This window comes from Dipteris shenzhenensis, chromosome 29, assembly GCF_047967505.1.
Source record: "Dipteris shenzhenensis isolate YYH24624 ecotype China chromosome 29, Dip_SZ_1.0, whole genome shotgun sequence".
Taxonomy (NCBI): Eukaryota; Viridiplantae; Streptophyta; class Polypodiopsida; order Gleicheniales; family Dipteridaceae; genus Dipteris; species Dipteris shenzhenensis.
In genome coordinates this window covers 31258666-31283257 of record NC_141624.1, presented here as the reverse complement: position 1 = coordinate 31283257, position 24592 = coordinate 31258666, and the positions used below count along the sequence as shown (strand labels likewise).

Genomic DNA, 24592 nt, shown 5'->3' with positions numbered 1-24592 from the left:
CTCTTTCCTCCATTTCTGATGCATCTCAGCCTTCTTGTCAGCCCTTCTATATGCATCTAACGCAGCATTGAAAATGGTTCTATGCCTGAATTCCGCATTTGCAGCAGGACCTTTTCTACTTTCCGCAAAACTCCTTTCTTTCCAAAGGCATCTATTAAAGAGCAGAAGGTATGAGTGTCTTCCTTCACTCCCATAGATCGCATCTCACGATAGGCAGTAGGCCTGCTTTACCATAGGCGTGAATGAGAATATTATACGTTATGGTATCACCCCTATAGTAGTATGTACGCATGAAATCAAGTACAGTCTCCATCTTCTCATATTGACACTCGATTGCGTATGCTTGTATAAGGGTGTTGAATGTGATAACATCAGGTCGACATCCAAAGCTTTGCAGCTTCATGTACCATTGCTCCATTGCTCTGATATTCCCTGCCCTTGAAAATTTTCGTAGGATAGCATTCTGGGTCCTACAATCGCAAAAAAATCCATGCTTTCCATCGAGGCGCCGGGCCTTTTGGAGGTCGGGAACTTGGCACGCTCTACTAAATGAACGACACCAATGCCCGACTGAGAGAAGGGTCATGCGGGATCGAAAGGGGTGCAGGGAGAGTAGGGTGTGAAAAGACAAGCGTATTTCTTTGGAGACGAAAGCAAGCGTATTTGTTTGGAAGCCTATTTCAAAAACCCAGCGTACGCGTACGTAAGAGGAGACAAGGGTCAAGTGTTTGGGCAATCATATAAAAGGGGTACATGATTCTTGCAATCTCTAAGAACTCACCACCAGTACCTTCAACGTCCTCTCTTTCGCGTCTTCAAGAATAACCCGTCTACAAGGCTCTCCAGATATGGCTGCAATTCAAGCTACCCACCTGATACTCCAATCCCCCTCGGAACAGGCTTGTGGAAACGACGCGGCACTGGTCTCCAGATTCGACAATCTAACTCGAGATTCCGCGCAAGTGCAACGCCTAGTTTTGCAAAAAATCCTGCAGCGCAATGGGGAGACGGTGTACTGGCAACAGCAGCTCAACTTGCATATGAAGGCGAACGGATCGCGGCAGCCCACGGACGGTCGTGCGCTGGAGGAGAGGTTCCGAGCAGCAGCGCCTCTGTCGACGTATCAAGATATTGAGTCTCATGTAGAGGGCATTGCTGACGGCAAAGGCTCCTCTTTACTGTGCGGTGATCCTGTGATACACCTGAACATGAGGTATGTAAGCCATTGCATTTGCAGTCCGATCTAAGAACGAATGTGACGCATGGCGTTGTTAGAGCTTCAAAGCAAGCCAGGAGATATAATTGGTGCCTAATTCATTGTGGTTGTACACTGAGTAATGCAGCTCCGGAACATCCTCAGGAAAGCCTAAAAGGTTTCCTGCCACTCAACTCACAGCCCAGCACCCTATCGACACCATGTGGCTGAGCGCGGCATTCAGAAACAGGTTCGCATCACAAACGCGTACCTCGTCTCACCAATGGATGAATTTTGTTTCTCGTAACTGGGCAACTCCGAGTTTTGACACAACACAGAATATGCCACCCTGCAAAAGCGAACTTTTACGAGAGATCCATGTGCTTCGTCCTACCTAGTATTTAAGATTGAAACACTTGTATGTGTTGGCAGGATTTACCCGATCTCAGACGGAGGAAAATGCCTGGCTTTTGTCCATGCACCCAAACGTTTCGACACAAACTGCGGGATCAAGGCAGGCGGCGTGACTGCCAACTACTTTTGGAGCGACGCGTTCAGACATAAGACCCAAAGGCGCCCTCCAATGGTCAATTTTGCGAGCCCAGACGAAGTGATCTTCGAGCCCGATGCTCAACAATCTATCTACTGTCACCTCGTTTGTGCACTGGTGCGCTCTACAGAGCTGGAATTGTGTTCATCTCTGTTCCCTTTCAGCATCATCCAGGCTTTCAAGATGTTCGAGAAAGTCTGGCCATATATCTGCGATGATATTGAGAGAGGGACCTTGAGCACACGGATCACGAGCCCAATTTTAAGAGCAGCCATGCGCGAAGTCCTATACTGGCCTAATCCACAGCTTGCCAAGTTTGTTCGGAAGGAATGTGAAAAGTCGTCTTGGTCCGGCATCGTCGAGCGATTGTGGCCAACGTTAAAGTATGTGCACTGCGTTCTAACTGGTCCGATGGCATCCTATTTGCCCTTGCTAAGATACTACTGTGGACAGTTACCATTAGTATGTGGAGACTACGGGTGCTCTGAATGTGCTTGGCTCGGCATTAACATGGACCCGAGGTCCACACCAGAGGCTGTTTCGTTCACACTGGTACCACATCTTGCATACGTGGAGTTTTTGCCTGTTACATGGAACCGCGCTGAACAGAAAAGTCTCGTTGGAATGGAGCAAGTGGAAGTGGGACAAGAGTACGAGATCATTTTGACGACGTATGCAGGTAGTATATTTGCCTGTTACACTGCATGGTAGCTTCAGCATTGCACCACTTGTGAAATTGTTTCGTAGGCACGAATTCATAATTTCAAACAATGAATCACTCATGTATGCACATACATACACGATTTTTTACATAACCAGTCCTGTATTAATCGGTTTAATATGTGTGCCAAGAATGCCTAATTCCATAACAAGGTGATGAGTATGCATCTAGAGTGCAAATTGAACTTAAATTTGTGTTCGGCGGTGATCACAGGGCTATGTAGGCATCGAGTGGGCGACATTGTAAAGGTAACGGGGTTCTACAACACGGCTCCACAGTTTGCATACGTGGCGAGGAGGAACAGCCTCCTAAGCGTGTGCGATGACAAGACGGATGAGAAAGAGTTGCGAGAGGTGGTGGAGAAAGCGGCGGAAATACTCAAGGAAGCGGGCCTCGACCTAGTGGAGTACAGCAGCTATGCATCAAAAGGTGGAGAAGGGGAGGTAGCGGGTAAGTATGAGATATACTGGGAAGTGAAGGGCGGGGAGGTGGAGGTGGAGAGGGCAAGCCGACTGCTGGAGAGATGTTGCACAGCAATGGATAGGGGGCTAGGGTACTTTTATAGGAAGGGCAGGATGGAGGGGATGATAGGACCATTGGAGGTGTGTGTGGTGAGAGAGGGCACATTTGCGAGGATGGCAAAGGAGGCAATGCGCAACGGTGCCCACCTTCTACAGTACAAGACACCCAAGATGGTGGTATCACCACCTCTCCTAGCTGTGCTCCGTGTCGGCACTCTCGCTCGTTTCACTAGCCCGCCCATGCCCCCACAACTTGTCGCCCCCCAACCCCACCCCTCTCATCCTCCTACCCGTGTTCTATCTTCACTCTAAGTTAACCAAGCATGTCTCACTCTTAACATCATTGAGCACTACTATTTACACTCACTATCACCAGCCACCACAGGTCGCCCCCAACTTGTTGGAGATTAATCTCACATCACGATCATCCAACAATAGGACAAGACAATGCACTCTGTGCCTCCCTATTGTAAAACCATGTTACCTTTACAATGTCACTCATGCAATACTTGCATAGCCCTGTGACCACCACGGTACAGAAATTGTGTAATTTCTTTCTCATGCTTATAAATGGTATGATCAAAGGCATTAGCTTTTTAGGGAAGCTCTAGTGTTGAAATTCTTGACACAAATAAGTGATTTGGTGTTAGAAATTATTGTTGGCACATATAAGTGACTATGTTATATAAAAAGTTGTGTTCATGTGCTAGTCTCGAACATATGAGCGATGTAGTGTTTGACATTATAGGATTAGGTTATATAAAGAATTTGTGGACTATAGCAAAACAGAAAACACCATCATTCTCTACAATAGAAGCCTCATGGGATGCACTATGAAGTAACCCCATGTATCACGTAGGTTCAAGGGGTATTTTAAAAACCACTTAACTCAAATTTTCCCCCCCATAAAAACATTCCTCTTTACTTTTGTAATAAGTGAATTTTTTCTAAAATTTAATTAAAAACCCCTGCTGTTATTGTAAACGTGTTACATTTTCTAATAAATTTGAATTGAAATACCCCTCCTTTTGAATGCACGTGGTACAATAAATTCTATGAGGTGAACTCCCCAAAGTTTAAGCACAATCTCAAGTGGTAGCATTTTGTCAAAGACTTGGTCAAATGATCCAAGAGTTGATCATTTTTTATGCAAAGTGCAATGAATTTGTCCACCAACACCCACATAAATCTCATGAGACATTTGTTAAAAATTCTCTAGACTATTCTTTCGAAGGTATCCGGAGTGGCATTAAGCTGAAAATCATGGCATTGAATGCACTGAAGCATCTTATTCTATCATATGAAAACTTTAGGACAACATTGCACATCCTATAGACGATTACAGATCCTATTAATTAGATCTTTTTTAGTCATAAGAAGTCTCAAGTAATGCACTTTTGAATGAACACTTGGTTGCATGTATGTGTACAACAAAACTTTTATGTCATGAATAAATTCCTATCCCCAAAGAGTCTAGGATACATGCTTCACATGCAAAATAGTAGTTCCAATGTTTGATGATCACAATCAAGAAGGCAATTCCATAATATTCTAGTCTCATATTCAAGTTTGAAATTCTTAGGTTAATTTACACACCAAGTTTGTGGAATTTTTTTATCTATATACAATAAATTGCTCGAGTGTCATAGTACTTATGGCTATATGGATCCAATAGATAACATGGACAATTACTCTTATCTTGAACCAATCAAGAATGAGGTCATAGACCTTAGGTAAAGTATTCCACCATCTTTCAATATTCACTTTTGCAATCTATTTTGGAATTCGCAAACAAAATTTTATTCTTATATATACAAATTTCATAGTGAACACCTCTTTCTTGAGCTTCTGCCCTCTACTCTCAACCAGTAAATGTTACGATAATGAAGCACCAATATGTACATATAAGAATCTCGATAAAAATACGATAATAACATGCATAGGTGTCCCAAGTTTGATTAGTATACAGGTGTTATATTTACTCACATTTATAGGTGCAATTCATCACGTTCAATGATATGGATTAAAAACAATTCTTCATTAGCCGAGGGTATTTTGCTTGGGAAAAAGATGATAACTGCAGTTTGAGAGAGCTTCTTCAAAGGATGCACAAGAGAAGGCACCTTCATCTTGTAAGTGAGTTCCGGAGTAGGTAGTATCCATCATCTTCTACTTTGTTGAAAATTCTCATTCGACATGGCAAACACATAGGAAGCATCTTCAGATGAAGGAGCTATGGGGGGCGAAGTTTCCCTTGATTGTCTTTTAGGTTCAGGAGAGAGTGCTCTCTTGACATAATACTTGGTTATTTCTGCCATGCTCACAGACAAACGGAGGGCTAGATGGGATGCACACCCAAATGGAGAGAAGCAGATGGGGCACGAGAAGGACTGACAGGCTGTACGGATGTACGAAAAGACTGACAGGCTGTATTGAAAGACTGACAGGGTGTACGAAAAGACTGACATGCTGTACGGAAAGAGTGACGGTTGTACGGAAAGGCTAACAGTTGCATGGAAAAACTGACATGCTGTACGGACGTACGGAAAGGTAGGCTGCAAGAAAAGGTACGGCGATGTAGGCAGGTACAGAGCTCCGTTCAAAGCTGCGCAGAGGCAAGCCAAACCTGACGTAGTTGTTTCTACTATCGTACGGAAACATTACGGTGGCCGTACAGATGTACGAATGGAGAGGCAGGCTGCATGCGATCCCTGACGAGGCTGAACAGCAGAGGTGTCGAGCTCTCACCACACTCCTCTCTCACACACACACCACACCACACCACACACGAATACACACACACTTTTTTCTTGTGAAACCAAGATGCCAAAGGTGGTGGCATCACTTCCTCCCCTAGCCATGCTCCATTCCATCACACTTGGTCATTTCACCGGCTTGCCTATGCCCCCACATCTTGTTGCCCCCTAACCCCACCCCTCTCATCTTATGGGTTGTGTTCTATCTTTGCTCTAAGTCTACATGTCTCACTCTCCACATTATTGGGTACTATCCACACTCACTATCACCCACCATAGGTAGGGCCAGGGTTCAAGTAATTACGTAATCATCACAAGCCTTTTTTACGTTAATAATGTGTGTAACACACTTCACATCATCACGTTATTAAGAGCTTGGTAAAAAGCCGGTGTGCAGTGACCTGATAACCTGCAAAATCCCTAGCGAGATTTGGCAAAATCCCACCAAGGCCCACCAGGAAATATGCTTTTCTCGCTGGGCCCGAAGAGAAAACCCAAAAGCCTACCGAGACCTACCGAGATAATCAAAAAGCTCGGTGGGCTATTTATTATATATGGCGGGCCCGTAGCGGGCTCCCTCACATTCATCTCCCTACAACCTACTTGTCCTATAGCCTTCAGCCTTCAAGTAAATTTTAAACCTTTATCATTATGTTATTTTGAATTTTAATTTCGTGGTTTTGATTCGGCTCTGTCGTTCATTTGACATAATGAGTCGTCTCACTAGTTTAGGTAGTTAATGTAAAAATGTTCAGCTTGATGTTGTACTGTCGGCATATTAGGTAGTTCAAAAATACTATAATTAGTAAAATAGTATGCCATATATATGGTACCTAGCTGTCAGCTCTTTGTCATGCATTCGGCAAGATGGGTTGTTCGCATAATTATGTTACTCTCCTCGACACTTGGTCATCTTTTCGATCGTGTGTGTCGTTGAGACATAGCACCTTCCTTTCCAACCAATATCTAGGTATAGTTTGGCACTTAGTCATTTATTCGACTGTGTACGTTGTTCTTAGAAGTGTGCACTACTGGGTAGAAGGGACTCGGCTCCTACTCGTTTAGTCGACCGTGTGTGTCATTCTTGGGTAGTGGGGAGTTATGTAGGGTTTGTTTAAGTTATGTAGGATGTCGACACTTGGTCATTTATACGGCCATCTGCACCACTTGATGACTTCACTCATGCAATACTGAGTGCAGCAAACATGCAACCTTAAGGAGAGGGAAAAGGAAATTTGATGGAGGCAAGATTATGGCGCCCAGAAGTGGTCAAAGATATGTGTCTCAGTGTTACTGGAAATGTCACCAAGTATGTCACTGACCTAGGACTCCAATGACCAGCTGAAGATATGGAAAGAATACTTTTATGGCATGCTCAATGGGTAGAGGAGAAGTGTAGGAGCAAGGGAGCAAAGTATTAGACTAGGATTAGGACTCTGTAACCATTGCTTGTGGTCTATAGCCTTGTGACAAGCATGGCTAACTGACTTACACTAAACTAGGATCTGTACCATCTTCCATTGACTCCTTTGTTCTAGTATAAGGCCTAATTATCACAAATCCCTCACGAGAGTCAATAACTTCTAGCTTGTAATAATGACTAAGGATTCTACATCTTTTACATCAACCTTTATCACATAATTTTCCATCAACACATTTAAGTAATTAACTCATATTTCATAGAGTTTACAATATGAACATGCAACAATAAAATACTAAACTTTATGACACATACTACCCAGAATAGGACACAATGCCCAAAAGTCAACCACACAACAAAACACAAATGCAACTAAGATGAATGGCCTCCTCAGGGATTAGTTTTTCCGAACTCACTATATGACAACTAACCCAAGATTCATCCACTGCACAATACCTATGTCAGAAACGTCACACGAGGACTACTACTGCCCAATAATAGGACTAGTAGCCTACAATATGTACACAACAAATAGCATAAAATGACAAGCAACACGTGAGAATAGACATTAGGACTACTCTTGCCCAAAGAAGGACAAATAGCCCAAATACCTAAACACAAGCTCTACAATTAACAGACTGAGTGTCGAAGGTCCTTGCGATGATATGTATCATGGACTACCCTTGCCCAATAAAGGAAAACTAGCCCAGTCCACGTAACAAGCTAGGTCTCATCAACACTCTAAAGAAATGTCTGTATTAAGGACCAACACAGCCCAAGAGTAGGACAAATGGACCAATCAACAAATCATTTCAGAGATTAGTTCTAAGAACAATGAACAACCAAGCCTTAGCAAGGGTGTGCTGCCCAAGGAGCTGTCTATACATGCTTCTCCAAATTTGGGAAAGTTATATTATGCATTAAGAAAGCCTTCTAGGATTTAGTCATCTCCTGGCGAGGCCCACGGTGCTATTGTAATAGGCCACCGGGAATAAAATTTCTTGGTGGGATAATTGAATATCCCGCCGAGGCCAGCCAGGAAAGTGGATTATCCCACCAAGGCCCGGTGGGATAATCCATTTTCTCAGTGAGATAGTTAGATAGCCGATTTACCATTTAATCTTTGACCTGTTACGATAACACACACATTATTGACATGAGTTTTCAACGTAAGTACGCAACGTTAATAACATGTTCACATTTACGATATTATGTTAATGTAATCCCTGGGTAGGGCCCAACTTGGACACTAATTTGACATCATTGTTGGCCAACAACCCTGACATATAGAAAGGAAATGCACTCCACACCTCTATCACATGTAACCACTCAAGTAAATTTGGTTGATTGTTAGTGATGAGGAAGGCACCTTTAGTGATACCTCCCTTACAACTTTCAATGGAGAAGGTAGATCTTGTAATAACTCCCCTACAATTTTCAAGTCTACTCTTGATGTCTCATGTTAGCCAATCAATTTCTACATAATCATCATTTCAGGTGGCTTTTTTTAACCTAGTGTGTGTATCAAACTTCCTTCTCTTTGAATTTCACAAATTTGGTCCCTTAAAGGAAAAGGAAATTTGATAGACGAAAGATTATGATGCCCGGAGGTGGTCAAGCACACGTGTCTCAGTGTCATTGGAAATGTCACTGAGTGTGTCATTGACCTAGGACTCCAATGAGTAGCTGAAGATATGGAAAGGATATCTTTATGGGATGCTCAATGGGTAGAGGAGAAGTGTAGGGCAAGAGACCAAAGGACTAGACTAAGATTAGACTCTGTAACTATTGCTTGTGGTCTAGAGCCTTGTGACGAGCATGGATGACTTACTTGCAATAAACTAGGATCTGTACCATCTTCCATTGACTCCTTTGTTCTAGTATAAGGCCTAATTATCACAAATCCCTTAGGAGAGTCAATAACTTCTAGCTTCTAATAATGACTAAGGATTCTACATCTTTTACATCAACCTTTATCACATAATTTTCCATGAACACATTTAAGCAATTAACTCATATTCCATAGAGTTTACAATATGAACATGCAACAATGAAATACTAAACTAACATTTTACAAAGCAATAGGCAATAGCACTTACATATATTCTTAATAACTAAAACATTGCAAAATTAAAAAACATAAGCTTTTGCATACCTGAGACCTAGTAGCAGTCTATAATCTTCTCTCTAGAGTTACCAATGTATAATTCGAAAGCCTCTCTATTGTCTTCACATGTGGTCCTATATAAAAATTATTATTGAAAAATACATGCATGCAGACTGCAACACAAGCCTAACAATACAAGATACACATGATTCAAAAAATAACAACACAATAGTGAGCTTTTCTTTAGGACATATATTGCCCAGAATAGGACACAAGCCCAAAAGTCAACCACACAACAAAACACAAATGCAAATAAGATGAATGGCCTCCTCAGGGATTAGTTTTTCCCAACTCACTATACGACAACTAAACCAAGATCCATCCACTGCACAATACCTATGTCAGAAACATCACACGAGGACTACTACTACCTAATAATAGCACTAGTAGCCCACAATACACAACAAATAGCTTACAATCACAAGCAACACGTGAGAATAGATTTTAGGATTACTCTTTCCCAAACAAGGATAAATGGCCCAAATACCTAAACACAAACTCTACAATTAACAAACTGAGTGTCGGAGGTCCTTGCAATGATACGTATCATGGACTACCCTTGCTCGACAAAGGGCAACTAGCCCAATCTACGTAACAAGCTAGGTCTCATCAACACTTTAAAGAAATGTCTGTATCAAGACCAACACAGTAGGCCTAACAAATGGCCCAATCAACAAATCATTTCAGAGCTTAGTTCTAAGAGCAGTGAAAAACAAAGCCTTAGCAAGGGTGTGCTGCCCAAGAAGATGTCTCTACATGCTTCTCCAAAAATGGGGACATTTATATTATGTATTAAGAAAGCCTGTCGGGATTTAGTCATCTCTTGGCGGGGGCCCCTGGGCTATTGCAATAGCCCGTCGAGAATAAAATTTCCTCGTGGGATACTTGAATATCCTGGCGGGATAATTAAATAGCCGGTTTACCTGGTTAATCTTTGACTAGTTACGATAATACACATGTTATTAGCATGAGAAATCAATGTAAGTACGCAACGTTAATAACATGTTCATGTTTACAATATTACATTAACATAATCCCTGGGTAGGGACCAACTTGGAGACTAATCGCACATCATTGTTGGCCAACAACCTTGACATATAGAAAGGAAATGCACTCCACACCTCGATCACATGTAACCACTCAAGTAAAATTGGTTGATTGTTAGTGATGAGGAAGGCACCTCTAGCGATACCTCCCTTACAAATTTCAATGGAGAAGGTAGATCTTGTGATAACTCCCCTACAATTTTCAAGTCTACTCTTGCTGACTCATGTTAGCCAATCAATTTCTACATAATCATCATTTCATGTAGCTTATATCAAGATATGTACCCTAGTGTGTGTATCAAACTTCCTTCTCTTTGAATTTCACAAATTTTGTACCTTAATCAGCGAATTCGACTCACAACATATAACCTCTTATGCAAGACCCAAAGAACACCATGTATAAGTAGAGTATTAGTACAAAAAGCATAACTCTTTTGTAACATATATAAAAAAAGTCTAGATACAATAAAAACCATAAATAAGTTATGAGAGGGCTCTTGTTTTTGCCTCTTTAGATTGGTTGTTGACTCAAGCCTTGCATCTTATATCATTTGATGGGTGAAATTATGGAATTTCTTAGATGATCAGCTGTCATAATTATCATTGAGAAAAATTCACTTATTTTTTAGGACCATGTAACCATACTTGTGTTTGAAGCATAAGTAATTGTTTTTAATCCATATCATTGAACGTGATGAATTGCACCTATAAATGTGAGTAAATATAACACGTGTATGCTAATCCAATTTGGGACACCTATGCATGCTATTATCGTAATTTTATCGAGATTCTTATATGTAAATGTTGGTGCTTCATTATCGTAACATTTATTGGTTGAGAGTAGAGGGCACAAGCTCAAGAAAGCGGTGTTCACTATGAAATTTGTATATATAAGAATAAAGTTTTGTTTTGCGAATTCCAAAATAGGTTGCAAAAGTGAATATTCAAAGATGGTGGAATACTTTACCTAAGGTCTATGACCTCATTCTTGATTGGTTCAAGATAAGAGTAATTGTCTACGTTATCTATTGGATCGATATAGCCACAAGTACTATGACACTCAAGCAATTTATTGTATATATGTTAAAAAATTCCACAAACTTAGTAACTAAATTAACCTAAGAATTTCAAACTTGAACATGAGACTAGAATATTATGGAATTGCCTTCTTGATTGTGATCATCAAACATTGGAACCACTATTTTGCATGTGAAGCATGTATCCTAGACTCTATGGGGATAGGAATTTATTCATGACATAAAAATTTTGTTGTAGACATACATGCAACCAAGTGTTCATCCAAAAGTGCATTACTTGAGATTTCTTATGACTAAAGAAGATCTAATTAATAGGATGGTTATCGTCTATAGGATGTGCAATGTTGTCCTAAAGTTTTCATGTAATAGAATGGGACGCTTCATTGCATTCGGGGGGAGGGCACAAGCTCAAGAAAGAGGTGTTCACTATGAAATTTGTATATATAAGAATAAAATTTTGTTTGCGAATTCCAAAATAGATTGCAAAAGTGAATATTGAAAGATGGTGGAATACTTTACCTAAGGTCTATGACCTCATTCTTGATTGGTTCAAGATAAGAGTAATTGTCCATGTTATCTATTGGATCCATATAGCCATAAGTACTATGACACTCGAGCAATTTATTGTATATAGATAAAAAAATTCCACAAACTTGATGTGTAAATTAACCTAAGAATTCCAAACTTGAATATGAGACTAGAATATTATGGAATTGCCTTCTTGATTGTGATCATCAAACATTGGAACTACTATTTTGCATGTGAAGCATGTATCCTAGACTCTTTGGGGATAGGAATTTATTCATGACATAAAAGTTTTGTTGTACACATACATGCAACCAAGTGTTCATTCAAAAGTGCATTACTTGAGACTTCTTATGACTAAAAAAGATCTAATTAATAGGATCTGTAATCGTCTATAGGATGTGCAATGTTGTCCTAAAGTTTTCATGTGATAGAATAAGATGCTTTAGTGCATTCAATGCCATGATTTTCAGCTTAATGCCACTCCGGATACCTTCAAAAGAATAGTCTAGAGAATTTTTAACAAATGTCTCATGAGATTTATGTGGGTGTTGGTGGACAAATTCATTGCACTTTGCACAAAAAATGATCAACTCTTGGATCATTTGACCAAGTCTTTGACAAAATGCTACCACCTGAGATTGTGCTTAAACTTTGGGGAGTTCACCTCATAGAATTTATTGTACCACGTGCATTCAAAAGGAGGGGTATTTCAATTCAAATTTATTAGAAAATGTAACACGTTTACAATAACAGCAGGGGTTTTTAATTAAATTTCAGAATAAATTCACTTATTACAAAAGTAAAGAGGAATGTTTTTATTGGGGGGAAAATTTGAGTTAAGTGGTTTTTAAAATACCCCTTGAACCTACGTGATACATGGGGTTACTTCATAGTGCATCCCATGAGGCTTCTATTGTCGAGAATGATGGTGTTTTCTGTTTTGCTATAGTCCACAAATTCTTTATATAACCTAATCCTATAATGTCAAACACTACATCGCTCATATGTTTGAGACTAGCACATGAACACAACTTTTTATATAACATAGTCACTTATATGTGCCAACAATAATTTCTAACACCAAATCACTTATTTGTGTCAAGAATTTCAACACTAGAGCTTCCCTAAAAAGCTAATGCCTTTGATCATACCATTTATAAGCATGAGAAAGAAATTACACAATTTCTGTACCGTGGTGGTCACAGGGCTATGCAAGTATTACATGAGTGACATTGTAAAGGTAACATGGTTTTACAATAGGGAGGCACAGAGTGCATTGTCTTGTCCTATTGTTGGATGATCGTGATGTGAGATTAATCTCCAAGTTGGGGGCGACCTGTGGTGGCTGGTGATAGTGAGTGTAAATAGTAGTGCTCAATGATGTTAAGAGTGAGACATGCTTGGTTAACTTAGAGTGAAGATAGAACACGGGTAGGAGGATGAGAGGGGTGGGGTTGGGGGGCGACAAGTTGTGGGGGCATGGGCGGGCTAGTGAAACGAGCAAGGGTGCCGACACGGAGCACAGCTAGGAGAGGTGGTGATACCACCATCTTGGGTGTCTTGTACTGTAGAAGGTGGGCACCGTTGCGCATTGCCTCCTCTGCCATCCTCGCAAATGTGCCCTCTCTCACCACACACACCTCCAATGGTCCTATCATCCCCTCCATCCTGCCCTTCCTATAAAAGTACCCTAGCCCCCTATCCATTGTTGTGCAACATCTCTCCAGCAGTCAGCTTGCCCTCTCCACCTCCACCTCCCCGCCCTTCACTTCCCAGTATATCTCATACTTACCCGCTACCTCCCCTTCTCCACCTTTTGATGCATAGCTGTTGTACTCCACTAGGTCGAGGCCCGCTTCCTTGAGTATTTCCGCCGCTTTCTCCACCACCTCTCACAACTCTTTCTCATCCGTCTTGTCATCGCACATGCTTAGGAGGCCGTTCCTCCTCGCCACGTATGCAAACTGTGGAGCCGTGTTGTAGAACCCCGTTACCTTTACAATGTCGCCCACTCGATGCCTACATAGCCCTGTGATCACCGCCGAACACAAATTTAAGTTCAATTTGCACTCTAGATGCATACTCATCACCTTGTTATGGAATTAGGCATTCTTGGCACACATATTAAACCGATTAATACAGGACTGGTTATGTAAAAAATCGTGTATGTATGTGCATACATGAGTGATCCATTGTTTGAAATTATGAATTCGTGCCTACGAAACAATTTCACAAGTGGTGCAATGCTGAAGCTACCATGCAGTGTAACAGGCAAATATACTACCTGCATACGTCGTCAAAATGATCTCGTACTCTTGTCCCACTTCCACTTGCTCCATTCCAACGAGACTTTTCTGTTCAGCGCGGTCCATGTAACAGGCAAAAACTCCACGTATGCAAGATGTGGTACCAGTGTGAACGAAACAGCCTCTGGTGTGGACCTCGGGTCCATGTTAATGCCGAGCCAAGCACATTCAGAGCACCCGTAGTCTCCACATACTAATGGTAACTGTCCACAGTAGTATCTTAGCAAGGGCAAATAGGATGCCATCGGACCAGTTAGAACGCAGTGCACATACTTTAACGTTGGCCACAATCGCTCGACGATGCCGGACCAAGACGACTTTTCACATTCCTTCCGAACAAACTTGGCAAGCTGTGGATTAGGCCAGTATAGGACTTCGCGCATGGCTGCTCTTAAAATTGGGCTCGTGATCCGTGTGCTCAAGGTCCCTCTCTCAATATCATCGCAGATATATGGCCAGACTTTCTCGAACATCTTGAAAGCCTGGATGATGCTGAAAGGGAACAGAGATGAACACAATTCCAGCTCTGTAGAGCGCACCAGTGCACAAACAAGGTGACAGTAGATAGATTGTTGAGCATCGGGCTCGAAGATCACTTCGTCTGGGCTCGCAAAATTGACCATTGGAGGGCGCCTTTGGGTCTTATGTCTGAACGCGTCGCTCCAAAAGTAGTTGGCAGTCACGCCGCCTGCCTTGATCCCGCAGTTTGTGTCGAAACGTTTGGGTGCATGGACAAAAGCCAGGCATTTTCCTCCGTCTGAGATCGGGTAAATCCTGCCAACACATACAAGTGTTTCAATCTTAAATACTAGGTAGGACGAAGCACATGGATCTCTCGTAAAAGTTCGCTTTTGCAGGGTGGCATATTCTGTGTTGTGTCAAAACTCGGAGTTGCCCAGTTACGAGAAACAAAATTCATCCATTGGTGAGACGAGGTACGCGTTTGTGATGCGAACCTGTTTCTGAATGCCGCGCTCAGCCACATGGTGTCGATAGGGTGCTGGGCTGTGAGTTGAGTGGCAGGAAACCTTTTAGGCTTTCCTGAGGATGTTCCGGAGCTGCATTACTCAGTGTACAACCACAATGAATTAGGCACCAATTATATCTCCTGGCTTGCTTTGAAGCTCTAACAACGCCATGCGTCACATTCGTTCTTAGATCGGACTGCAAATGCAATGGCTTACATACCTCATGTTCAGGTGTATCACAGGATCACCGCACAGTAAAGAGGAGCCTTTGCCGTCAGCAATGCCCTCTACATGAGACTCAATATCTTGATACGTCGACAGAGGCGCTGCTGCTCGGAACCTCTCCTCCAGCGCACGACCGTCCGTGGGCTGCCGCGATCCGTTCGCCTTCATATGCAAGTTGAGCTGCTGTTGCCAGTACACCGTCTCCCCATTGCGCTGCAGGATTTTTTGCAAAACTAGGCGTTGCACTTGCGCGGAATCTCGAGTTAGATTGTCGAATCTGGAGACCAGTGCCGCGTCGTTTCCACAAGCCTGTTCCGAGGGGGATTGGAGTATCAGGTGGGTAGCTTGAATTGCAGCCATATCTGGAGAGCCTTGTAGACGGGTTATTCTTGAAGACGCGAAAGAGAGGACGTTGAAGGTACTGGTGGTGAGTTCTTAGAGATTGCAAGAATCATGTACCCCTTTTATATGATTGCCCAAACACTTGACCCTTGTCTCCTCTTACGTACGCGTACGCTGGGTTTTTGAAATAGGCTTCCAAACAAATACGCTTGCTTTCGTCTCCAAAGAAATACGCTTGTCTTTTCACACCCTACTCTCCCTGCACCCCTTTCGATCCCGCATGACCCTTCTCTCAGTCGGGCATTGGTGTCGTTCATTTAGTAGAGCGTGCCAAGTTCCCGACCTCCAAAAGGCCCGGCGCCTCGATGGAAAGCATGGATTTTTTTGCGATTGTAGGACCCAGAATGCTATCCTACGAAAATTTTCAAGGGCAGGGAATATCAGAGCAATGGAGCAATGGTACATGAAGCTGCAAAGCTTTGGATGTCGACCTGATGTTATCACATTCAACACCCTTATACAAGCATACGCAATCGAGTGTCAATATGAGAAGATGGAGACTGTACTTGATTTCATGCGTACATACTACTATAGGGGTGATACCATAACGTATAATATTCTCATTCACGCCTATGGTAAAGCAGGCCTACTGCCTATCGTGAGATGCGATCTATGGGAGTGAAGGAAGACACTCATACCTTCTGCTCTTTAATAGATGCCTTTGGAAAGAAAGGAGTTTTGCGGAAAGTAGAAAAGGTCCTGCTGCAAATGCGGAATTCAGGCATAGAACCATTTTCAATGCTGCGTTAGATGCATATAGAAGGGCTGACAAGAAGGCTGAGATGCATCAGAAATGGAGGAAAGAGGCTGCCAGGCTGATAAATACACGCAGGTTAACAGATTCCGAGCCAAAATCATGGTAGCAGTTCTAAGGGATCACATCGATGACTCCAGATCTAACGTTGCAGATCTGGGCAAGTCCTAGGCTCGTATAGATGCTACCATATTCTAGTGAGTAAATTCTTTTAACGTGTCCATGAAGTGACCTATTCTTTTGGGCATGAGCAGTACAGTATTGTGAATCTGTCGCATAGGTAGCTCAAGTTCGGCACCATTGCAAGCTCGTTCCGCAAGGGACTGTGAATATATGCCAAAGAGATGGATTGTCTTGTGGCTGGCTTATAGGGCATGTTGCTGCCCTAGTCCTACAGCCCATAGTCTGCACGTGAGGGTCACATGTTGAGCTCTCTAGCCCACTCCATTTGGTGAAGTGCTTACCCACCCAAGGTGGTACTAGTCTAATAAGTAACCCCATACCCAGATGTACCTGAGTACCCTCATGCCGGCCCCTTACTCCTGGCACTCCTGCCCTGCTATCTACCTTGCAATCATCTCAGCACCTTGGCCCCTTACTCCTCGCAGCCCGCTCTTCTCAGCCTTTCCTCTCAGCCCTTCTCTCAGTCTTTATTCTTGGCCCCTTCCTCTGAGCGATTTGTGTTTTTTTTAAAGTTTAAAGCTGAGATGGAAAGTTTAGTGTTAAAAAGGGATTTTGTTTTCATGTCTTGGTATATTTGCATGTCATTTGATGGCATGTCATCTGACGCCTTCCACGCTCGCCCATCCCAAAAAGTTGCCGTTCCCTAGTAACTATGCCGCTGGGTCACAGCTCAAGGGTCACAGCTTCTGTATAGACGTCCCTCCTGAATCTCTTTAGAACCTTCAAAGATTACTTCTCTGGAAGATCTTAGCGGATTCCTGCTACCCTTCTACACCAAGAAATCAATGAACAGTCCCAAAAGCCTGTCATTTGGAACACTTGGGACTGGAAGATCGATGACAACTTCTTGAGGATCAGTCTCTCTCATAGTCCCTTGAATGCCACCATGTATCTCTTCACAAAGGCGAACAAGAGGACGATCATGATACCTTATTTATATGACTTGATCATCGCTGGTGACCAACCCCAAAAAGATCTAGTTAATAAACAGACTTCTGGAGTCCACGCCTCCTTGGCTGGTGTAACATATGGAGGTGCCTAATGGATAAAAACAAGGTGGCACAACCACTAACTCCCTGCACTAAAGTAATAGAATTTGACAACGAATTAAATGGAGGAAGATGAATGAAAATGGAGGAGAGAGGTGAAAGAGGGTGAAGGGCCAATAAATATGTGGAAGCCATGGAATGGAACCCATTGTTATACATTTAAAAGGCTTAACCTCTCGCAAATTGACTACAAAATGAAGCTTAGTACAATTAAGGTAGACTAAACCTCTTTTAATAGGGTCAGCTTGACCAGATACTCATGAAGAAGGGCCATCGGCCCTGATTAGCAAAAAAGCCAGCATGAATGCATATTCCCTTCCAGGGACAAAAGGAGGCAATCTTACGAAAGTGTTACTAGATCTATGAACTCGGGGAACTTAAGATTAGTCCCATATGCAAATACAGTTACAACGATGAACTGGATACATAAGGCTTTAGTGGTGTTAGAGAATACAAGAGAGGGTATGTGCAGTGGAAGCTAACCCAAGAGAGAGAGAGAGAGTTTTTGTGCTCAAAAGAGAGATGTAGAACCAGCACAGTATATGTCTGTCCAATGTGGACACAATGCCCAGTATACCACCTTGTATTAGTGGATGCTGACTAGATGTGTACCCCTGTTCATATAAGGCTGTTCTCCTACCCTTGGCACTTCTAAAACACTAGGGCTCCTCTAGAGCTTGAGTGGGCCTCATATGTGTGCCCTGCAATCACCCCTCCTTGCTGCTCCTATGAACAGCCAATTCCAAGGCAGTGCTTGTTATGTTTCCTTGACCTCCCTGCTGCTCTGAATGCAGCCTTTGCAGAGGCACAAGTTCCCTCAGTGATCCCTTCTTCCTTGCTGCTGTGAGGGCCAATGGTGAGGACTTATGAGCTGCTTGTATGTTGCACTCAGCCACTTCCTCTGGGAGGGCACATTGAAGCAGGCTGGAATGTTCCCAAAATCTGCTCATCGAATGGATGGTTTGAGCCATGGAATAGCTCCCGTTTATAGGCCGTTTATAGGCTGGAGTCCCAGCCCTAAAAGCAGCCGACTGTAATAGGCGACCCACCAGTCTGTAGATCTGACTGGGTCTGCTGTAGTTTACTGCCCAGTCTGGTCACATGGCAGCCTGCCACTGGCCTAGACTCATCCAACCTGATTCCAGCCCAGGCCTTTTCCCTGGCCAGAAGTGCTCTCGAATCAGTCGCAAGCCTGGTCCTGCTTCCCTGCCTTCATGCTGGACCTGTTCAAGTCCTTTATGTGTGTGTCGAAGTAGGCCTCCAGTACCATGTGTTGCTCCTTAGGCATCACAAGGTTGCCTTTTTCCAAAATCAATCTCATCAACCTCCCCATGAGAGGCTCTGTAGAGGATATTTGTTGGCAAAACAGGTCCAATATCTATGCTGTTGTTTCAAGGTAATCTGTAGCTGGAGATTTCTTTAATTCCCTTGTAACATAGACACTTATTGTGCTCAATACACACATGGATTACTTATTAGAGTGGAAGACTTCCATGTATGTTCACTACCTGCTGCTTATTGATAATGGCTTGGCATTGTACACTTGGGTACACTGATTGCCACTAGTGCTATAGTACTACTAAGAGGTCCTCGTTAGGCATGAATGAAGAGCCTTCTAAGTGAGCTGAGTCTGCTAAGTGGGGTCTTAATGAAGAGGCCAAACTGCTGTGGGCTGATTAGGAATGAAGGGGAGGCATACGTTGATGTCCCCATGTCAGGATGGCCTATTCGGCTTCCTGTGCTGCTGCTGCTGGCTTGCCTGTTGGTATTTGTAGCTCTGTGGAAGTCTGTCAGTTCCTACCAGGTACTAATGTCTTTGCTGTGCATGTACAGCTGCTGATCTACTATCGCCTGCCAAGTAGCAGTTTTGATTGTGGCAATCCATGTATCCTCTTGCTTGGCTGCCTCATGGAACCTATTGATTGCCTTCTATCCCTCCATGGCTGGCTCTTCTGTTGTGACAGTCCTAGGAGCATGAAATGTCATCATTTGTTTGATGCAGGTAACACATGTCAGGTGAATGTTATCTGAAAGCTGGTTGTAATAGCTTCCTTCCCAACCTCTTCTCGGCCCAGGGTGATTGTCTCTTCTGTTGTGACAGTCCCTTTTTTTTTTTCCCGCAAAGAATCTGTTGTGACAGTCCTAGGAGCATGAAATGTCATTTGATGCAGGTAACACGTGTCAGGTGGAATGTCATCTGAAAGCTGGTTGTAAGTAGGCTCCTTCCCAACCTCTGCTTGGCCCAGGGTGATTGGCCGTGGTTGGACCAGAGGTATCATTTGCCAGGTTGCAATGTAGTAGGGGATCTGTCCCAGGTCTTCCCTGTCCCCTAGGTCAACCTGCTGGTCGGTTTGTATAGAAAACAACTATAGTTAGGGAGATACAATACAACCCTTCCTATTTCATCCACTCCTCATCCTTTCCTTCAGGAGATGTGAAGGCTATAGACTTTGATGGGGAGGGCATGGCTTGCATCATTGGCATCTGGAAGGCCACAGACTAGATCGGCCAGTGAGCAGCCTCCCAGTGAAGCAGAAGCTCCTGTAAGATTCCCTTTTTCAGCAAGGGCCTCCCGTGTTCGCTTTACCTCCAGAAGCATGACTCAGGCCATCAGCAACCCCAGCAGTACCTTTACCCCTCTCAAGAGCAGCAACACAGCATCAACTTCAGCAGATCTCAGTAGCAGTAGCCAACAGTCTTCGAGCAACAGCAGATGTAGCAGCACATATGTGCAGGGGTGTATTACTGGCCATTATCAAGCCCCAACAGAAAGCAATGAAGGTAGTGTCCACAGCCATCTCTCTCTCTCTCTCTCTCATTTGCTCCTCCAAGCTACTCCCTACAGTTCTCAGCTCCTTGTTTAATCCTTTGCAAAAATAGTCTCCCAGTTGCTCCTGGATAGGTCTTTGATTTGTTGTTAGCCTTCTGTTGAGGTTTCTAAACATATGTGAATAGTCCTCAACCATGAGATCTTTCTGTTTCATTGTTCTCAGCTCTTTCAGAATGTCCTCTGGTGTTTTCTCTTTCCTAAAACGACTTAAGAAAGCAATCTTCAATTCATCATAAGTGTGAAAATGTGCAATACCATACTGCATAAACCAATTCATTGCTTTACCTTGAACATCACAACAAATTGCTCCTTCTTAGTATCATCTGGCAGTTGTCCAAATCCACTAGCTATCCACCTTGTCTCAAATTGCCCAACATCGCTATCAGGGTCTTGACCTTTCTTGCCAGTAAACTTTGTAGCTTTGACCAATGGGTTCTGCATTTTGTGCTGAGTGTGAACTTGAACTTTGACAGGCTTCTTTTTCTTCTTCTTTGGAGGTGGTGGGAGGGGGTTGAAATTTAGTTTCTTCCTTGCAGCTGCAATATTAGTGGCAAGTGTTCTTTGGAGTAATTCCTATGTTGGAGTGGATAGCATTAATGTTTCTAGCTTAGTTTTTGCCTCGTGCACCTCTTGGCTATGTAGGGAATTATTAGAGGAACTTGTCCCACTAGGAATATAATCAGGGTCATGAAAGATATCCTATGGATCATCTGTTTGGGAAGCAGCCTCTACCCGAGCTCTATTTTGTGTAAAATATGCTAAACCAATATGGCGAGGCGACGTTTCCTCTCCGAAGCTATTTGACATGGGCTAGTCGTTCCATGAAAGGAAAATGAGAAAGGTGGGATTACAGTAGCTTACCGGGTGCTAGAAATGCAGTGCTATCAACTAAGCTTTGCGTGCTGCCTTCACAGTGAAATTGTAATGTTAATGTTGCGATCTTCTTTGCCGATCTTGATGTACTGTGCTTGTTTTGGTGTCTTATTGATGTTGCTGTCATACGTCGTTTTTCCAATAGGAGTCTGATTGCCAACAGTTTTTTGATTGTTGTTGGGTTTGTTGGGGTCTTTCTTTATGAGATGCGGCTTGAAACCTTGAGCCTTTCTGGATTCAAATGATTGCTCCTACAGTTACCGCTTCATGATAACTATATGGAGCCTAGTCCAAGTTCGTTTTGGTAGAGTATTGCTTTTCGATACGGATATGCGCGAATGCTAAAGTAGTGGTGTGAGATCCTCCTCTACTAGTGCATTCACTAGGATAGAATTTCCTATGTTTTTCGATAATTGCTACCGTATGCGGTTTATGATGTCGTTTGTACTCGTTAGTGTATTCGTCGGCTTTGCGCACGCAAGTGCAATCCTACGATGCAGTCGGGAGCTTCATTGTTTTTGGAGTTGTGGTTTGTATGTTTCTCTGTTTGTTGTTTCACGTCGTATAATCAACAGTGTCTCTTGTTGTACTTTGAGTGAAAATCGGCAATTTTGGGTAGGAATGCTGATAGGATCGCCAATAGTGTTTAGAGTGTCTTCAGATAAAGTAAAAACACAAACACATCTCCACTCTTGACAACAAGGTCCCAACAGTCGGAGTATAGCCGGAAAGTAATCGAACTACAAAAGACTATCACGAGATATAAAAAGGACAGAGTGGAAATCTTGCAAAAGGTAGTATGCTTCTTGTATATTATTTTTTGGCAGAGAATACAACTCCTCAACAATTCAAACTCTCAACAGGAGCTGATACAAGGTTTTATAGCCATCCGAGATTAGTTTGACTATTGTAAGGCAACAGTAAGTTTCAAAATGTAATAGTCATAGTCAAAAACATTATGTGGTGGATCAGGCCACTAAGGAGTGTTGTTAGGCACAGTTACAACTGTCCCTACAATTACAAAATGATCCCACTACCTTGTTCTAATAACTCCCTCTTACTAGAGGTGTATTTAACCTATCCCATGGTCAGTGTCCACGTGGGTGGAGGCTATGCCTTCAACAGCCTCTATCTTCCATTAACCATTAATAAAAATTATTGTCTCCAAAAGTGGTCTATTGGCGTCTATCTCTCATTAACCACTAATACAAATGATCTTTCATTGTACTGTCGATGAAAGGGGTATTGGTCTCTATTTTTTATAATTTTCGTAAACAATTATGAAAATTATAAACCTCGCACAGTCAAAGTAATAATTTGTAATTATATGATCACTCGTCATTGCTGCATTCTCATTAGCAATTGAATTCCTATGACAATCATTATGGTTCCAATTCGCATCATGGTTTGGTAGCGTTTCCATAACCAGTATGTCCTCCTGTCATGGTGAGTAAAATAAACGCATTGATTGTAATGATTTGAAATAATAAAGACAACAAAATACATGAATGTTTTTGTAGTGGGCAATATTAATAAAGGGGCAGGGTTAATGGGTTGGTTGAGGACACGTGGTAGTCCCTCGCCAGCAAAAATGTTCATTACAAGAGAAGGGGGATGCCAAGATCTAACAAGTAATGTTGCAAAGGAAATGGGTGTTGCATCTCTCCCAAATCTAGTACTAAATTTGCTACAGAGAGTTTTGAGGATGATGATTCCAAGAGTGTGTAAGAATATGAAGTGCATGATGCAAATTGGGCATTGCGAAGAGTCCCTATAACAAGCCAAGTCCGTTGCCAGCTTGCACAAGGAGGAAAATATAACAAGCTTGTCAATATAAAGGATCGTGAAAACTGACGTGGAGTTGTTACACCATCATTTTTTGGGAGGATTCAAACACCAATTGGAGTGCAGTCCCAAATGATTTGGTTTTGTGGAAATGATGTAACCCACACATGGAAGCCATCAACTAGCATTACAGGTATTCTAGGACCATCATAATGAAGGTGGAAGATTCAATCAGCAACGTCCTTGACAAGTGCAAAGATTGCCAGGTTGACAAGCTTAGGGTTTGTCATATTAGAAGTATCAACTCCAATGGTTGGTGCAAGTTGTGCTCTGCCAATTCAAGCCCATGATGAAACAATAGTATTGCATGAAGATTGACCTCGGCGCCGAGATGACAAAGCAATCAAATGTCGAAACAAAATCTCCAAAGAAATGGAAAAAAGAATTCATAGGTCATTGGTCATGAAATGCATTTGTTAAGGATGCAACAGTCGTGAAGACCATGGAGCATGATGAGTTCATTGCTTCTATAGAAGGATCAATGCTAAAAGGTATTGAATACAAGGTTGACATTTCTCCATTTCCTTCTTGCAGTTGTGAAGACTTCATTGGATGATCATGCAAATTGGATGCCTTTATTACATGCTATTACATCTTCCTTTCATACCTTGGATTGGGTAGCAAAAATAATATGTTTGGTCACCAAGCCACCTTGAGTAAAAAATAGATCTTCTAGGCACTATCCCGCATGCCTTGAGGCCCTAGTTTTTGAAGACTGCACCTTCATGATGGTCAACAAAAAATTGAAGGGCTATTTTAATAATCCTTTTTTCCATGAGGATTTTGAACCACAAAAATAGTATGTTTTTGAAGACTAGACCTTCATGATGTTGAATAGAAAATGAAAAGATATTTATGATAATCCTTTTTTCCATGAAGATTTTGAACCACAAGAATGATGTTTTTGGAGTCTTTTTCATTTCTCCTTGTGCAAATTTTTGGTTTGTTTCTCTACTTGTTGATAATTGTGGCAGGACGCTTTGTAGTATGATTCTGCAATCAAAAAACTTTCAATATGTCATTTATGTGATAAATCATGTATCCATTTATAGTGATGTAGGTTGGAAACTTATTTGAAGTAATATGAACTCAACACAACTAGTAGCAAAATACCAAACTATGAGTGTAAAATATTGACTTAAAATTTGGCTATATTTGTTACATTTCCTTTTGCACCTTGGATTGGATATAAAAAACAATATGTTTGCTCACCAAG

At 42.3% G+C, this 24592-nt stretch overlaps 2 protein-coding genes across 2 annotated transcripts; one reads left to right on the top strand and one right to left on the bottom strand.

Moving 5' to 3' along the window:
- Window positions 1-848: 848 nt before the first annotated feature.
- Window positions 849-13241, top strand: LOC147882706 (jasmonoyl--L-amino acid synthetase JAR1-like). The gene is made up of 5 exons (XM_087400483.1): window positions 849-1213; window positions 1344-1445; window positions 1628-2424; window positions 2680-2916; window positions 13147-13241. Exons 1-5 carry the CDS (start codon window positions 849-851, stop codon window positions 13239-13241), a joined length of 1596 nt encoding a protein of 531 aa, XP_087256609.1.
- A 592-nt stretch (window positions 13242-13833) lies between these two features.
- LOC147882705 (jasmonoyl--L-amino acid synthetase JAR1-like) lies at window positions 13834-15800 on the bottom strand. Its single transcript, XM_087400482.1, has 4 exons — window positions 15436-15800; window positions 15204-15305; window positions 14255-15021; window positions 13834-13970 (listed from the first exon to the last, which is right to left on the bottom strand). The coding sequence occupies exons 1-4, from the start codon at window positions 15798-15800 to the stop codon at window positions 13834-13836; spliced, it is 1371 nt and encodes a 456-aa protein (XP_087256608.1).
- Window positions 15801-24592: the final 8792 nt, after the last annotated feature.

What these genes read in the sequence shown, in the direction of transcription:
- LOC147882705 (XM_087400482.1), bottom strand. Translation starts at nt 15,800, where the DNA reads ATGGCTGCAATTCAAGCTACCCACCTGATACTCCAATCCCCCTCGGAA. An exon ending in GTGATACACCTGAACATGAG is followed by an intron (nt 15,306 to 15,435) that starts GTATGTAAGCCA and finishes TGAGTAATGCAG; the next exon opens with CTCCGGAACATCCTCAGGAA. An exon ending in AGCGCGGCATTCAGAAACAG is followed by an intron (nt 15,022 to 15,203) that starts GTTCGCATCACA and finishes ATGTGTTGGCAG; the next exon opens with GATTTACCCGATCTCAGACG.
- LOC147882706 (XM_087400483.1), top strand. Translation starts at nt 849, where the DNA reads ATGGCTGCAATTCAAGCTACCCACCTGATACTCCAATCCCCCTCGGAA. An exon ending in GTGATACACCTGAACATGAG is followed by an intron (nt 1,214 to 1,343) that starts GTATGTAAGCCA and finishes TGAGTAATGCAG; the next exon opens with CTCCGGAACATCCTCAGGAA. An exon ending in TGGAGAAGGGGAGGTAGCGG is followed by an intron (nt 2,917 to 13,146) that starts GTAAGTATGAGA and finishes TGGTGGTCACAG; the next exon opens with GGCTATGCAAGTATTACATG.